We start from the raw sequence: 15,090 nt of genomic DNA, 5'->3' as shown, positions 1-15,090 counted from the left end.
TTGCTGCGCAGTAGCCGTGTGAGCGTAGCCACTTGGAGCTGGGGGAGCCTTGGCCACCCCGCCCCCACCCTTGCCAGTCTGAGTCACTTTAAATTCAAAAGCAGCCCTGCAAATGTCATTTTTTCACTGTAGTGTCTGTCCAGGCTTCCCCCTCACAGTGGCGCTCCTTCCCTGAACCAGCAGTTCTCAGGGAAAACCTAGAAACTGATAGGTTGGGGTTTCAGCCTTCCTGTTTTCTGGCTCTGACTTGTCACCGGCCACCGCCCCTCACCGAGCCCTCACTAGGGAAGCCTGGCTCATCCCCGCCGTGATGGAGGCGCGGGCCCAGGGCAGCAGCGTCGGGAAGGGACCCCGGGGAGGTCCCGTTTGAGCAGGCTTGAGGGATGAGCTGGGTTTCACCCGATGCAGAAGTCCCAAAAGGGCACTTCTGGCAGAGGACATGCGCTCCGTGCCCAAGGCAGAGTGTCTAGAAGAAGCCCGGTGAGACAGATTGAGAGAGAGAGAGAGAGGAGGGGCGGGGGGGGGTGGTGGGGGAGGAAGGGATGGGAAAGAAAAGAAAAAGTGCTGAATCCTAGTACTGCCTTTCTTTGGTCTGATTTTTTTTTTCCTCATTAAACTTTTGTTTTAATGGGTCTCGAAATTCTGTGACAGATTTTTGGTCAAGTTGTTTCCATTAAAAAGTACTGATTTTAGGGGCGCCTGGGTGGCTCAGTTGGTTAAGCGACTGCCTTCGGCTCAGGTCATGATCCTGAAGTCCCGGGATCGAGTCCCACATCGGGCTCCCTGCTCAGCAGGGAGTCTGCTTCTCCCTCTGACCCTCTTCCCTCTCGTGCTCTCTCTCATTCTCTCTCTCTAATAAATAAATAAAATCTTTAAAGAAAAACAGATTCTCTATTTAAAAAAAAGACTGATTTTAAAAACTAATAACTTAAAACTGCCACACACACACACACACACACACACACACACACACACACAGAAGTGCTACCACGAAATCACGATGAATGGACGAATGGGGGTGCGGGTCATCAGCTTGGCTGTGGCAGTGAACTTAGGTATACAAAACAGGAGGCTTGTGCCAACTGACAAACTCGCCCACTGGTCCCAAACCTGACAAAAGTCCCCGGAAGTAGTCAGGAAACCAGAGCCCTCCACAAGCCACAGGGCTAGGGCTCCCGGCTTCTCAGCTACCACACGCTGAGCCTCTGTTCGCAGAGGCTTCTTGCAGGTGCACTACTTCCTCTGAGCAGGCTCATGGGAACTAACCCTTCACCACTGTTGCTGCTTCCTCACTTGTTTGAATCAGAAAGACACCCCTGGTCAGGACCCTGTATGCCCAGCCGCGGGGGGAGCTGCGCACTCTGCTGCCACCTGCTGGTAGTGTTGTAGGATTAAACTCTGCGGGCCCTGGAGGCTGCTGGGAGCCGTGCCTCCCAGATGTGCGGTGCCTCCCAGAATGTGCGCCCACCACCCCTCTGGGCTGCAAGTGCCCGCCGCCGGGTTCCCGACTAGAGAGGAGACAATTGTCTGAGATTGGTGTTGGTAGAAGACCGTATTCCCCACCACGCCGGGAATGCACTCACGCGGTCTTGCTTGCCGTCTCTAGTGCGAACACAGCTGCCCCCTGTTCATTGACAAGATCCTTTGGTTTTTGAGCTGCTTCATCAGGGGAAGGTCAGAGATTAAAAGAGCAAGTGGCAAAAATACATGTGGGAAGATAAACCCCTGGAGACAAAGAAAATCATTCCAGATTTAGATCACAATTCTTCCACTATTTTTACCTGAAATTCCGTTGCTCAGTGTAATTCTCCTTGTATCGGGGTTCATCACCCCACGACTGGACTCCACAGCCTTGAAGATCGTTATGTGCCCCACCATGAATGCCCCCCCACATCACCTCCCCAGCTTCCAGCACCTACGCACACCCTGAGTATTGTACATACTCTATGGGAGGTGGTGCCCAAATGTCCTGGCTTGGAAACACAGGAAGCTTCAAAAGTGACCCTAAAGTGACAGTGAATAAAATAATCTTGCAACGATTCTCTGCACATACCCTAATTTCTCGAGAGGTGGACATTTCTTTGTCAACCTTGCAAGCAGCCAAAATGCAGCTCTTAGCCTGTCATGTTGACCCTATGATCTTTTTGGACTTAAGCTAGAGGCGAGTTTCTAGACGCCTGTGTTTGGCTGTCAGCCACCACCCTGGTTCAAAGCCGCCGCCCCAGCTCACTGCCTAACCCCCTGCCCTCATCCCGCTGGGACATCTCACCGCTGCGTCCTTCAGGCCTCAGCCCCAGACTTTCAGTGAGCCCACAGTTGGCTAACATGGTTCCAGAAAGAACCAGACAAATATTTGGGGCCTCAAAGGTCACGGTTTCTGTCTCAACGACTCATTTCTGCCATCGTAGTGTGAAAGCAACCGTAGGCATTTGAAGTGAGGGAACAGGGGTGGCTATGCTCCAGGAAAACCCCGATTGTAACTCGGGGTAGTGCAGACCGCAAGCAGGTCGCAGGCGGTATGCCCGGCCCAGAGCTAGCTCAAGTATTGGGAGCACTTTCCTTTTATTCACTCCTTACCCTCCTTCCCCCCTGCCCCAAACTTACCTTGGGCTGCATGCAAAGGGGGCTTGCATATCCATCTGTCTTGAACCATCTCTTTCTGTAAATACACATACTTTTATTCTCTTGGAAGAGTATGGGAAAACATCAACAAATACTGAGTACTGTGACTCCAGCCTGGTGGTGGGGGGTAGGGGGCAAACCAGACAGCATTTCCGCTCTCTAGGACTTCTTGATCTACTTGAGGAACATGTGGCTTTTATTTTTTTTTTAAGATTTTATTTACTTATTAGAGAGAGAGCACGAGCAGGGGAGAGGGGGAGAGGGGCAGAGGGAGAGGGAGAAGCAGACTGTCTGCTGAGCAGGGAGCCCGACCCGGGGCTCGACCCCAGGACCCTGGGATTAGGACCTGAGCTGAAGGCAGACACTTAACCATCTGAGCCACCCAGGCGCCCCTACTTGTAGCTTTTAATGACAGCACTCAGATACCACTTTTAATGATAGGCCTAAGACACATCACAGCTTGGTTTCCACGGCGGGTCACATAAAGTGAGGGCTGTGGAGGCTCCTCTCAGATTCAGGCTTGAGGCTCTAGGTTCATGTACGCCCCACTGAATTCTATCCCGTTGCCAAACAGAAGGGTGTTCGTTAACAGGCCATTGGTGCTCTGGAACTCCCACTCCGTCAGGACTGGTCTGAGCTCTGCCAGAATTCTCTTTCTGTTTTGCAGTACTGAGAGACAGAAACAAATACTTTTTCCACTTCATGTTCATAACCACCCTACGGACAAATATATACTGAGCACGCACAGAGACTGTCCTGGGAGCTGGGTGTGCAGCCGCGAACCCAAAAAGACGGAGTCCCTGCTCTCTCCAACACGGGCCCGTTCCGAGGCGAGCCTTTGAGGGCTAACGTGACTTGCTGTAGTGACAAAACTAGCGGGGGCTAGGTTCTCGATGTGGACTGCGGGGCCTCCGGGCCAGTCTTGTCACCGGCTCTGCCCTTTGCCGCTTCTTGACTCTCATGACAGGTACCCGCAAGATGGAGTACCAGGACAGTAGCTGGCACGAGACCTGCTTCGTCTGCCGCCGCTGCCGGCAGCCCATCGGCACCAGGAGCTTCATCCCGAAAGACAGCCAGAACTTCTGCGTGCCCTGCTATGAGAAACAGTACGCCCTGCAGTGTGTTCAGTGTCAAAAGGTAGCTCTCATCCTCCCGTGGACTTTGTCCGTTCCAGCCCATTTGCCTCCACAGCCCTTGGCTCCAGCCCTCCTTCCCCCAAGGGACGGCACCTGCCGTACCTAAAGGGCACAGGAGTCTGCTGGGCTGGCCCTCCACCCCCAAATTCTCACGTGCACGTGCGCATTTATCCACGGGACGGACCCCTGCTCCAGGCCTTCCTCCCACAACACGAGCGCCCCTGTGACCGGACATAAAATCCTGTGGCCCTCCCTCCTTCTAGAACATGGCCAAATATTTGCTCCTGTTTATGACGTAATGTTAAAGAGGAGGAAACCTTATACCTCAAAGCGGTCCTGTTACACTGCCCTCCATCAGTGAACAGGAAACCTGACGGGGGGGGGGGGGGGAGGCAGTGAGAAGCGAAGGCAAGTTGTGCCCCGTGGACAGGGCCCAGGTCACTAGTTTTGCACTTGCCCACTGGGTCCGGTGCCATCCTATCTCGGCCGTTGGGTTAAAGAGGGAAAAGGAGCCCGTTGTAGAGTGATTGTGCACCCTGTTTGGCTCGGGCCCTATTAGGGACTCTGCTGTTGGGTCTGTGGGGGCCAGCGGGGCCTCCAGTGCCCATCCTGCCGGCATCTCTTCAGAAGGCAGAGTAGTACTAACTAGGATTTAAATTCCACTTCTCCCCATTCCCGCTTGTAAGATTATACTGTTTATCTACTGTGTATCCCTGCCTCCTTGGATGAACTGCTCATTCCTACGTTCGTATCAGGAAGCCTCTTCTCTGCTCACTCCCTCTCTGTTTGGTTTGCTCCTTCTCATCAAGATCCAAGAAAAGTACACGTCATTTGCTTTTCTTCCACTATGTTCCTCCCTACCTTATCGCCACTCTGTTTGCTTGCGGGTGAAGGTAGTGCATCCTCTGGGAAGCCCTTGTGTGTGTTCATTGGGCACATAAAAGCATCCATGCCAGAAACATCCATTCCCCACCCCCCACCCCTCAGTGAAGGAGGCCCTCGGGGCTACTAGGGTCTGGGGGGAAATGCACTCCAATGGCAACCTTTAAGTGCTTATCGACAAGTGTGTTTTTGAGAACAGAGCCTTAGCGGAGTGTATATGGGGATGATCTGAACTAATCTGAGGAGTGGGAGCCAGGCTGGCGTTTAGGGAGGGATGCTCTGAGAAAGTACCACCCAGGAGCAGGTCTGAGCTAGCCGGGTGATGGGGGTGAGGATGGGGGACATGGAATCCAGACGCAGGGAGGACAAGGCGTGTATGCCAGGCAGAGCAAACCTCTTACTACACACACCTTCTGTATCCACACAGATACCTTGCGACCAAATATATGTCGCATACATTCTGTTCCAAGGCGGAAATTTATAGGATGATCATTAATGCTTTACGGTTTAGTGAAAAGAATATACAATAGAAAGAGTCCTGAACCCCGGCACCTGCTTTGTTTTTAGCTATGAATTCTTAGGCGAGTCCCTTCATTTCTCTGGGTCTCAGTTTACTCACCTGTAAAATGGAAATAAGGTCTATATTATGTAAGGGCATTTATACAGTTGACCCTTGAAAAACACGGGGGCTAGAGGGTACTAACCCCCCTGTGCAGTTGAAAATCCACGTGGAACTTTTGACTCCCCAAAAACGTACCTACTAAGAGCCGCCTGTGGAGCAGAAGCCTCGCTGATGGCATAAATAATCGATGCGCACGTACATGGTAGGTTCTCTGTATCCTGTGCTGGCTTCTTACAATAAAGTAAGCTAGAGCAAAGAAAACGTGAGTCAGGAAATCCTAAGAGAAAACCCACTGACCGTACCAGGCTGTGTTTATGAGAAGAAGTGCGCGCAGACGCCGACCCGCGCCCTGCAAAGCCGTGCCGCTGGTGGCTCGGCACGGTGCCTTCTGTGAGGACCAGAGGCGCCCAGGCCCTTTCTCCGAGCCTTTTCCAACACACAGCAGCGGGTGCTGGGGGGTGGGGGTTCTCGCGCCATGCAGAGCCCGCCGCGCCTTGGGACGCTGACCACGGCCCCCTTGCCTCCTGCAGCCCATCACCACCGGGGGCGTCACGTACCGCGAGCAGCCCTGGCACCGGGAGTGCTTCGTGTGCACTGCCTGCAAGAAGCCGCTGTCGGGCCAGCGCTTCACGTCCCGGGAGGAGTTTGCCTACTGCCTGAGCTGCTTCTGCGACCTGTATGCCAAGAAGTGTGCTGGCTGCACCAACCCCATCAGCGGTGAGCGTGCCCATGGTTCCTGGCTCTTGCTTTTGGCTCTTTGGTTTGGGGATCTCATGGTTGTGAGATCCAGCCCCGTGTGGGGCGCCACCCTCAGTGTGGAGCCAGCTTGAGAGTCCCTCTCTCTCAAAATGAATAAATCTTTAAAAAAAAGAATAAAGGTGCTCCCTAGCATCTTAGAGGGACTTGCCGACCACAAGGCCATAGCTACACAAGGGCAGAGGGCAACATTCTAGGTGGTTCTTTCTTATCCCGCAAAGGTGCAGGCAGAGCGAGAGCCCAAAGTCTGGTTGGCTGCAGACTGGCATTGCACGAAACTATTAGACATGCCAAGAAACTGAGTGTGGAAGATAGATGGCTGGTCAGACTCCAGGCCTGTAAACGTGCACCATGCATCACACAAATCCGTGACTGGGCTGGAGGGAAAAGAGAGTTCCATAAGGACACAGGCAAAGTAGCGGGATGTGGGATTCCCAGCTCTGCCACATTCAGGTGACTGATCCCTGTCAATGGCAGATGGCGGACACGTGTAATAGAAGCACGGCAGCCAGGCCAAATGGCATCCCCGTGTAGCACTGCAGTGTAAGCGCACACGCATTCTACAACCTCTGTGTGCTTGGCCCTGACTTGCTTTTTCCTCGGGTCTAGAACTGGGTGCACCTACCTCAGCCAACTTGCCCGATGTAGGAAGCCCCAGGTCACCAAAATCACCCTTTCATGTGTAATCCAGAGCTCATAATTCCATATGAAATTAAAATATAAAGAAAAGCACCACAGCATTTAAATTTTTCTGTTAACCCGATTCCAGCCATTTATATACCAGATTGGAATCATTCAGAGGGAACAAATGCAGTCTTCTCCCCTAACATATCAATCTTGAATGCTGTTTTCACGGTAACGTCTATGGAAGTAAATGTTTATAATGTTAAACTTTATAAAGCAATATAATCTAGATAAAAGCACTTTTAAATGTAAAGTATCAGAAATGTGTTGTTATTCCCATGGTAGCACTAAAGAAAAGAACACAACCTGAGGAAAACAGTGGACACTTTCCTCCAAAAGAGGAGAGTTACTTCTCTGAAACACAGAGACTAATGTTCTGGAACTTACAGAGGAATTTTGAAATTGCAGCTAAAATGTACTTGTAGCCAAATCCCCAAACAATTACATGAGATTGTGACTTTAGATTGGATTTTTAATAGATCCTTACTTAGCACTTTCTCTTTAGCAAAATTTAAGTGATTTTTGTAAATGAATCTGAAGTTCTACTTCCCAGCATTCTGTGTGCTGTGATGCAAAATTCACACATAAATACAGTCAGTCCTCCGTACTCAGAGTCCAGATCTGCAAATCTGCCCACTCACTAACATTTATTTGTAACTCCAAAATCAACACTCGAGTTGCTTTCATGGTCATTCCTAGACACTCACAGATTGGCGCAACATTTGAGTTGTCTGATGCATACGCTCCCAGCAGAGGTGAGGCAGGGGAACCCTCTGCCTCCTCATTTCAGTTCTCATCTTATAACCAAGGGTCCTCTTCGTGGTCTGTTTAGTGCCATGTTGTTTGCATTTTTGTGCCTTTTGTTGGGAGTTTTGCTGCTGAAAGTGGCTCCCAAGGGGCGGTGCGGACATGCTGTCTGTGTTCCTAAGCAGAGGCAGGCTGTGAGGTGTCTCACGGAGTAAATGCACCTGTTAGATGAGCTCTGTTCAGGTTGGAGTTCTGGGGCTGTTGGCTATAAACCTCAAATAACACTAGTTGACTGTGTATGCCTCTCACCTTTAGGAGGATTTGTCCTCCTTGGGTTGTTTTTGGCTCTCATTTCTGTGACTTGCCCCGTTGGTTGGCATTTCAAGGAAACAGTGGAGTTTCTAAAAGGAGGCGGTCCCCTGGGACGGCACCCGACACAGCACCTCCCACTAACATCCTTCATCCTCCCCCAGCCAGTGCTCCTCCTGGCCCCAGGTCTCCAATGTAGCAGCAGCACTTATCAAAGGTGAGAGAAAGGAGAAACATGGAATGGCAAAAATGCTGGGGCATCCCAGCCGCTTCTCGGCTTTTCAGTTTTCTCAATGCTGAGAAGAAAAACAACTACCTTTTTGCAGTCCCTGCCCCTAAATCAAGTGTTGCCTAAATCTCTGGTTTTCAAACTTGGCTACATATTCAAAACACCTGGGAAGCTTAAAGAATTACTGCTGCCTGGGTCACGATTTAATTGGTAGGGGCTACGACCTGGGTGATTGATGAAGCTTGAAAAGCTTCCCAGGTGATTCAAGTCTGCAGGAAAGTTTGAGACCCACGGGCTTAAATCATTGGCTTGGTGCTGCCTCACAGCCAGCGCAGGAGCTATGTGATCACAGCCCTTAGGAGTCCCCGGATTCGTAAAAGACAGTGTTTTAGTGGCGTTGGACATTCGGTGTAGCTCTGCTTTTACAGCTGTGGGATATTCAGGAAAAGAGAGCCGAAAAGCTCTGCCAGTGCATACCCCACCTGCCGCAGGGCTAAGGTGGCACTGGAAGGAGCACTGAACTTGCACTGCTCCAGTCTCTAACTAGCTGAGGGGGACTAGCTTGCAGGTCTCCCCCAGGTGAAAGACTTAAGGCCCCACGTCAGCCTAGCCAATTCTGTTACAGAAGGATCTAGCTATTTGGTGTGTTACAGACTAATCAGGCTAGCCTGAGACTTCAAGCTGTTATAAATGGAGCGGTCAGTATGGTTGCTTTCTTTTTACTGTGGTAGATTGAACCATTATTTCTGGAAAGAACTCTTTGTAACTGGAATTCATTGATCCAGATTTCACCAGAATCGATCACAACTCTGAATAACCCTGTGTATTCCAATTGATTTCTGGTGGCTCAGTGGCAGGACCAAGCAACCATATTGTTATAGAAGGCCAGTGTACCTTAAACATTTGATGAGAATTAGTCATCAGGCAAGAGTCAAGCACCAAACTGAGTTACTACTTTTCTTGTTTAAAATCTGAGATGGTCTTCTCTACTGCCCACACACCATCATGCGCTCCCACACACCGTCATGCGCTCCCACACACCACCATGCGCTCCCACCCACCTTAGCAGCCCACCTTCCCCCTCTCACACCTAAGTCCATGCTTCTATACCTTATCTCATGATATTCGCTCTGCAAGAATGTCCACCCCCCACATCCACGGGCCATTTCTTTTGTGAGGCCTTTCCTGGCCATTCCAGAGCAAATTCGTAGTTTCCTCTTGCCTCCCTTCAGCACCTCATTGATTAAATCACAAAACACTTGAGCAGCAGACATGAGGCAGCCAGTGCAGGAATGAGAAGTCAGCTCCATATCTCCTGGAGTTTCATTCTCGTGGAACAAACAGACACCATCACCCCTCCATAATTAGAGCACTGATCATGTCGTTTCGGAGCTAGTTTATATGGCTGTTCCTGCTGACCCTTACAAGCTCCTCAGGGGTGTGCAGGGTGTCTGATTTACAGGTGGATCGCCAGCACCCAGCCATTAGAAACTCACACTCTCCAGACTACACAATCCAGCTTTGAAATGGCTCAAAGCAGAATTCCTTCATTGGTCCTGGGGGCGTTCTACCAGCAATGTTCCCTTTCTCTCTCCACCCCGGTGTTCTTTCTTCTCTGTTAACAGGACTTGGTGGCACGAAGTACATCTCCTTTGAGGAACGGCAGTGGCATAACGACTGTTTTAACTGTAAGAAGTGCTCCCTCTCGCTGGTGGGGCGAGGCTTCCTCACAGAAAGAGATGACATCCTGTGCCCTGACTGCGGGAAAGACATCTGAAGCCCACACAGCTGCTTGTGACGCGCACGGATTTAGACACACTCTTTCTCCACCAGGCAGTACTGTGTCTGGTCTCCACCCGCCACCTTGAGACTTTCCTCTTGTGCTTCTCAGTGATAGTCACGTTTGTTTAAACCCTTTAATCCTTTGTACTAGCTCAGTCCCAGGGAAGGAGGAAACCCTTCTGTAAACCCTCGGGGGGAAGATGGTCTTGAATTTTTGTAATCGAGCAAGGCAAATCCAAGTGTAAAAGTCCTTTTGAATGACATCTTTATACATGTATCTTTCTTTCACTGCGTATTTAATTTTTAAGTGCAATTAACATGTCACGAAATTGAGTTTTCCAAACTACAGGAGATAATGAAGAGTGGGCATTTACAACTGTGTAGCTTCCTGTCATGTAAGATCTAGAGCAAGATCATATAGCTTACAATAAAGTTATCCAGAACAAAATCCTTGGCCACACACAGCGTGTGAAATAATGATTAAACATCGAGATTCTGAGCATGGTGGTATAAAGCACTTTATGTTCCACTGATCACTGTATGAAGTGCAAGTTCAGACGGGCTGGGGCAGCATTCACGGGGATCCATCACACCTTTCATTTCAAAGAAAGCCTTCAGTCAGCACCACAACCTCTTCCTGGCTCCCTTCTCTGTGTTCCTCTCTCCCAAACACTCTTTCAGAATTTAATGCTCTGCATTGGATGCAGTAACAGAAACTCTAGAATATGAGCAGCAGAATATGAACTAATGACAGTGAAAACAGTTTGGGGGTCGCTTTTCTTAGCAGAGCTCGGTGCTTTCCCATTGCCACGGGTCCCTAACCTACCCTGACCTGCTTTCTCGTCCATAAAGTGAAGGATCACAAAAGGACACAAGCACCTCGAGCCCAGAGATGACCTCTTGCTCATATGTGTATTCCCGATACCCTAGCAATTTAGGGCATGCTTTGGAAGCCTCCAGTGTTTCTGAAAGGAGAGGAGAGAGAGAGAGAGACTCCCAGCTATAAAGATCTGAACTCCCGGTTTGGCAGTTGTAAAACCATCCGTGAAAGCACGCTATACAATTGGAAAGCACTGAGCCAATTTATGAGCTAGGGCATTGCATATTTCCCTTTTAAGAATGCTAACAGTAGTGACTTGTGTCCTTAGTTTTCTAAGACAGTGCAGTACCATAAAACAATAGGCCGTGCAACAGAAAAATCTGGTGGAAATCAAGTCCCAGCCATGCTGAGCATGTGTGAAGTCAGTTTCCTCATCTGAGTGCTGGACCACGTGAGAATTGTCTGACGATGTCTGAGACAGGCCTTCAGAGAACTCCATGGCTCAGTAGTTGTCTTGCCTTCTCCTACGTCATGTTTTAGTGAAAGCATTCTTGCAGGTGTGCTTTTTAAAGTGAAAATAACAAAATTCAAAACAAAAAGGCAAAAGCTTTGGAAATGTCATTGTGGAACACCTTACCTGTTCCTTATTAGAACCACAGATACACCGGAGGCACCTGACCTTAAATTAATGGAAGGGGGGAGTTCCACTTCTAGTAAGTAGCTCCTATTGGACTCTAGTAATCTTCTGGACAAAATATTTTTAAGACTTTTGAAAACACTGGGGCATGATCCAAGGCAGGAATAGTTGGGAGGGGAGTGGACACTTGAAGAAGGAAACGGCAATGGGTAGGTTTCCCATTTTTATGGCTTTTACCCAAGGCCAGGCCCCAAAAGGGGAGCTAAAACTGTTAGAAAACGTGCAGTCTTAACTGGCTTGAAGAACCAGAGGCCAGAGCTTGGGACAAACAACATCTGGAAAGTTAAGAGGGAAAATGGTATGGGAAAAGAACCCCAAGTTCTTTGTATGAAAACCCTATCCATCTCTGGCTGACAAGTGAACCACACATGCAGAGGCTAGACCCCAAGCAGCCCAGCCAAGGCTCAAAGGACAAAGTGGGGGGGGGGGGACGTCAGGATGGTGGTGTGCAGAGCTCAGTGACTGTCTTCCCAGTGTGACAACCATTTAACTGGGAAAACTGTGTGTGTGCGTGTGTACACATACCAAATAAATACCTTCCAATCTTAGAAAATTACCCTAAAGGTGTGTGGCAAATGGAGAAACATTCAGGGAAATCTACATGTTAATAAGAAGAGTGAGAGTCTATGGCACTTGAGCCATGGACTGATCCACCCCACCCCCACGCCCACCCCCAGTTTCACGTGACAGAAGCTCTACTCTAAGAAGGTAAGGGCTCCTACTAGGGTCCAGGGCTGTGCCCCAGGCATGACTGAAAATCCTGGGGCTCTGATCACTCCTGTTGCAGCCTACCCATAGGGTGGAGGTTCCACATTAAAAGGGGCAATCTGAGAAGACCAGAGGCTACCATGCTCCTACGAATAGGACTGTGTGAAGACATTTATTAGGATGATGTTGGCACATTCTGCTAAGAATACCAGCCTTCCCTATCGAGCACTTACTCGCAGAGGAGTGTTGCTCCAGGAGAAGCAGGACGCTGTCCAGACCCAAGGTGTGGGTGGGAGTGGCAGCTCCGTGAACTAGTAGCTCAGCAGCTCTGCAGGAAGGGACTATTTGGTACCAAGAATGGAGGAATCTGTGCCTAGGGAGATTGTCAAAAACAATGGAGATTTTGGTGGCAAGCAGTTGAGAGGGGGCTGCTAGCTATGTGATACGGGCAGCAAAAGGCAAAAATGGCAGACCAGCCAGAAGTTTAACAGAGAGCCAGGGAAAGAGACAGCTAGGAAGAGCCGTCCTGGGATCCCATTTATCACTGGGGGTCCAGGAGACTGTGGGCATGGACTGGGTCACACCCACTCAGGAGCAAAGAGAGTGGGACATGGAGTGGATTTGAAAGCATTCTCTACGCCACACACAGATCATCAGCAGAGAGCAGAAGTCTCATTAGCTCAAAGTGCTTAAGCAGACCCTCTAACCAAACACTGGCCAAACATATAAACATGTTCAAAGAATTAAACATGTATGACAGCAATGTTCACCAAACAGAGAACACCAATAAAGAGTTAAGTGCTATAAAAATATCAAATGGAAATTCTGGAATTGAAAAGTATAATCACCAAAATGGAAAATTCACTGGAGGGGATCATACATTTGAGTTGAGAGAAGAAAAAAAAAAAAATCCGTGAACTTGAATATAGACCAACAGAGATTATGAAATTTGAAAAATGGGAAAAATTAACTTCAGAGCAATATGAGATAGCCTTAAGTGAACCAACATATGTATAATGAATAGGAGCATCAGAAGGAGAGAGAAAAGGGACAGAAAAAATACTTTAAGAATGGCTGAAAACTTCCCCAAATTTGATGAAAAATTTTTAATCTAAAAACACATCCAAGGGGCACTTGGGTGGCTCAGTCGGTTAAGTAACTGCCTTCAGCTCGGGTCATGATCCCAGGGTCCTGGGATTGAGGCCCGCTCAACGGAACCCGCTTTTCCCTCTCCCTTTGCCCAGCCCCCGCTCGTGCCCACTTGCACTCTCTAATAAATAAATAAAATCTTAGAAAAAAAAAAGAAAACACATCCAAGAACCTGGACAGACTTGGAGGAGAGAGTTTGAAGTTTGAGTCCAACCACACACAAAATCTGGGTCTGTCCCCAGCCCCACACTACTCAGCTCTCTATCAGTTGGGAATCATGACACTGCAGGTATTTCTGACTGGCTCTATAATCCTTTTTATTAAGCAAGACTTGATATTAAATCGTGAAATAAAATGTTCATAGAGGTGCATAATACAGGTGTCAGCAGGTAAAACCAAACTATAGAGACAGAAGTCAGAATAGTGGTAACCTCTGACTGGGAAGGGACGTGAGAGAAGCCTCTGGAATGCTGGAAATGTTCTGTATTATGATTGGCGAACTATGGTCCATGGCTAAATTCTGCCCACTGCCTGTTTTCTTAAACAATGTTTTAATGGAACACAGCCATGCCTATTCATTTATACAGCATGTGGTTTTTCCAGCAGAATTGTTCCTTACATTTTAAAAAGGCAGAGCCAGCTTTTTTCTCTACTGTTTAGTATAAAAAAAACCTAACTATAAACATTGTTAATTCCTCTCCTTTGTCACATAGTCTACAAAATCTAGACTTATGTTGATTTTACCTCCAATTTTAATACCTTGGAGCTTTGATTTAAAAATGCATAACCACCTTGTAGAACAAATTATATCTTTATTAGAATTATATACTTAAACTTCACAGTAATATTTCATATTGTATTACTTTATTGTATTACAAAATTTACATATTGCATACTGTAAAACTCTTAATTAACTAGTCTGCCTTCGGCCCAAACCATAAAAATCCAGTCACTGAAGTAATCCAAAGCAAAAAGTTTTCCTTATGAGGCAGTCACCTGTTGGGGAAAGTCAGAAAGAAGTGACTGCCAATTGACACGAGTCAGACCCAGGTGCTCGGTGGCTTCTCAGCCCCTCCCCTGTCCACGGCATGTGGGAGTGTAGCTTGCCTTCCTGCTCGTGGAGGATGCTCCAAGGACACAGCCTTGAGACAGTGATGTGGTGTTGAGAACACCTGCACAGTATACGTGAATGAACCCAGTTAAGGCCACTTTATGAACTTTTAAGATTTGGAGGGCGGGTACAGGGATCCATTCGTCTTGGGGCCACCCAAGATAAGCCTCGTGTGTAAGCTCCCTCTGCTTATTAAAACTGTCACCTACCCACCTCGAGGGGCCTGCCTTTCTCTTTTCAGTCTGCCCTAGCCCTCCTAAGGGGTAAGGTTTCAGATGACACCCGGAAAGCTCTCACTCACATACCTTGCATGGACCTGGAACATAGCAAACAGCTCAGTAAATGTACCTGCTCTGATACCAGGAGCCCCGGAACTAGGCCAATGACTACAGTCTCAATACTGTCCTTAGTGTCAGCTTTATCTCTGGTAAAACTTCAAAGAAGTGTCTGCAAAAGACCTCAGCGCTGTTGGTGAAGCAAAGAAAAGAAAGGAGCAAAGAAAGCGATGTCATCAACACAGGTGAAGCTAATGTATATTTAGAACACATCAATGATGACTGGCCACAAATGGACACAACCCAATCTGTCAGCAGACTGCCGTCCTCACGTCATAAATCAGCCAAAAAATAAGTCCTAATTCCTTTTTTTTTTAAAGATTTTTATTTATTTATTTGACAGAGAGAGAGAGAGGGGCAGTGAGAGAGGGAACACAAGCAGGGGGAGGGGCAGAAGGAGAGGGAGAAGCAGGCTTCCTGCTGAGCAGGGAGCCCGATGTGGGGCTCGATTCCAGGACTCTGGACCATGACCTAGCCGAAGGCAGACGCTTAACGACTGAG

At 48.6% G+C, this 15,090-nt stretch overlaps 1 protein-coding gene across 3 annotated transcripts in view; it reads left to right on the top strand.

The window, feature by feature from the left end:
- The window catches only part of FHL2 (four and a half LIM domains 2), a 66,270-nt gene extending 56,213 nt beyond the window's left edge, over positions 1–10,057 (top strand). For all 3 annotated transcript variants that reach the window (XM_028104090.2, XM_028104088.2, XM_028104089.2), the window contains exons 4-6: positions 3,590–3,759; positions 5,793–5,979; positions 9,613–10,057. In XM_028104090.2, the coding sequence (XP_027959891.1) occupies positions 3,590–3,759; positions 5,793–5,979; positions 9,613–9,764 (509 nt within the window). In that variant the 3' untranslated portion in view covers positions 9,765–10,057. The remainder of the gene's footprint in view (positions 1–3,589; positions 3,760–5,792; positions 5,980–9,612) is intronic.
- The last annotated feature ends 5,033 nt before the right edge of the window (positions 10,058–15,090 follow it).

The sequence above is a fragment of the Eumetopias jubatus genome, unplaced genomic scaffold (assembly GCF_037043125.1).
Source record: "Eumetopias jubatus isolate StellerSeaLion01/CBP00866 unplaced genomic scaffold, mEumJub1_p1.0 scaffold_9, whole genome shotgun sequence".
In the NCBI taxonomy this organism is placed as follows: domain Eukaryota; kingdom Metazoa; phylum Chordata; class Mammalia; order Carnivora; family Otariidae; genus Eumetopias; species Eumetopias jubatus.
Note: the sequence above shows the minus strand (reverse complement) of the source record. Positions and strands in the feature narration are given on the sequence as shown.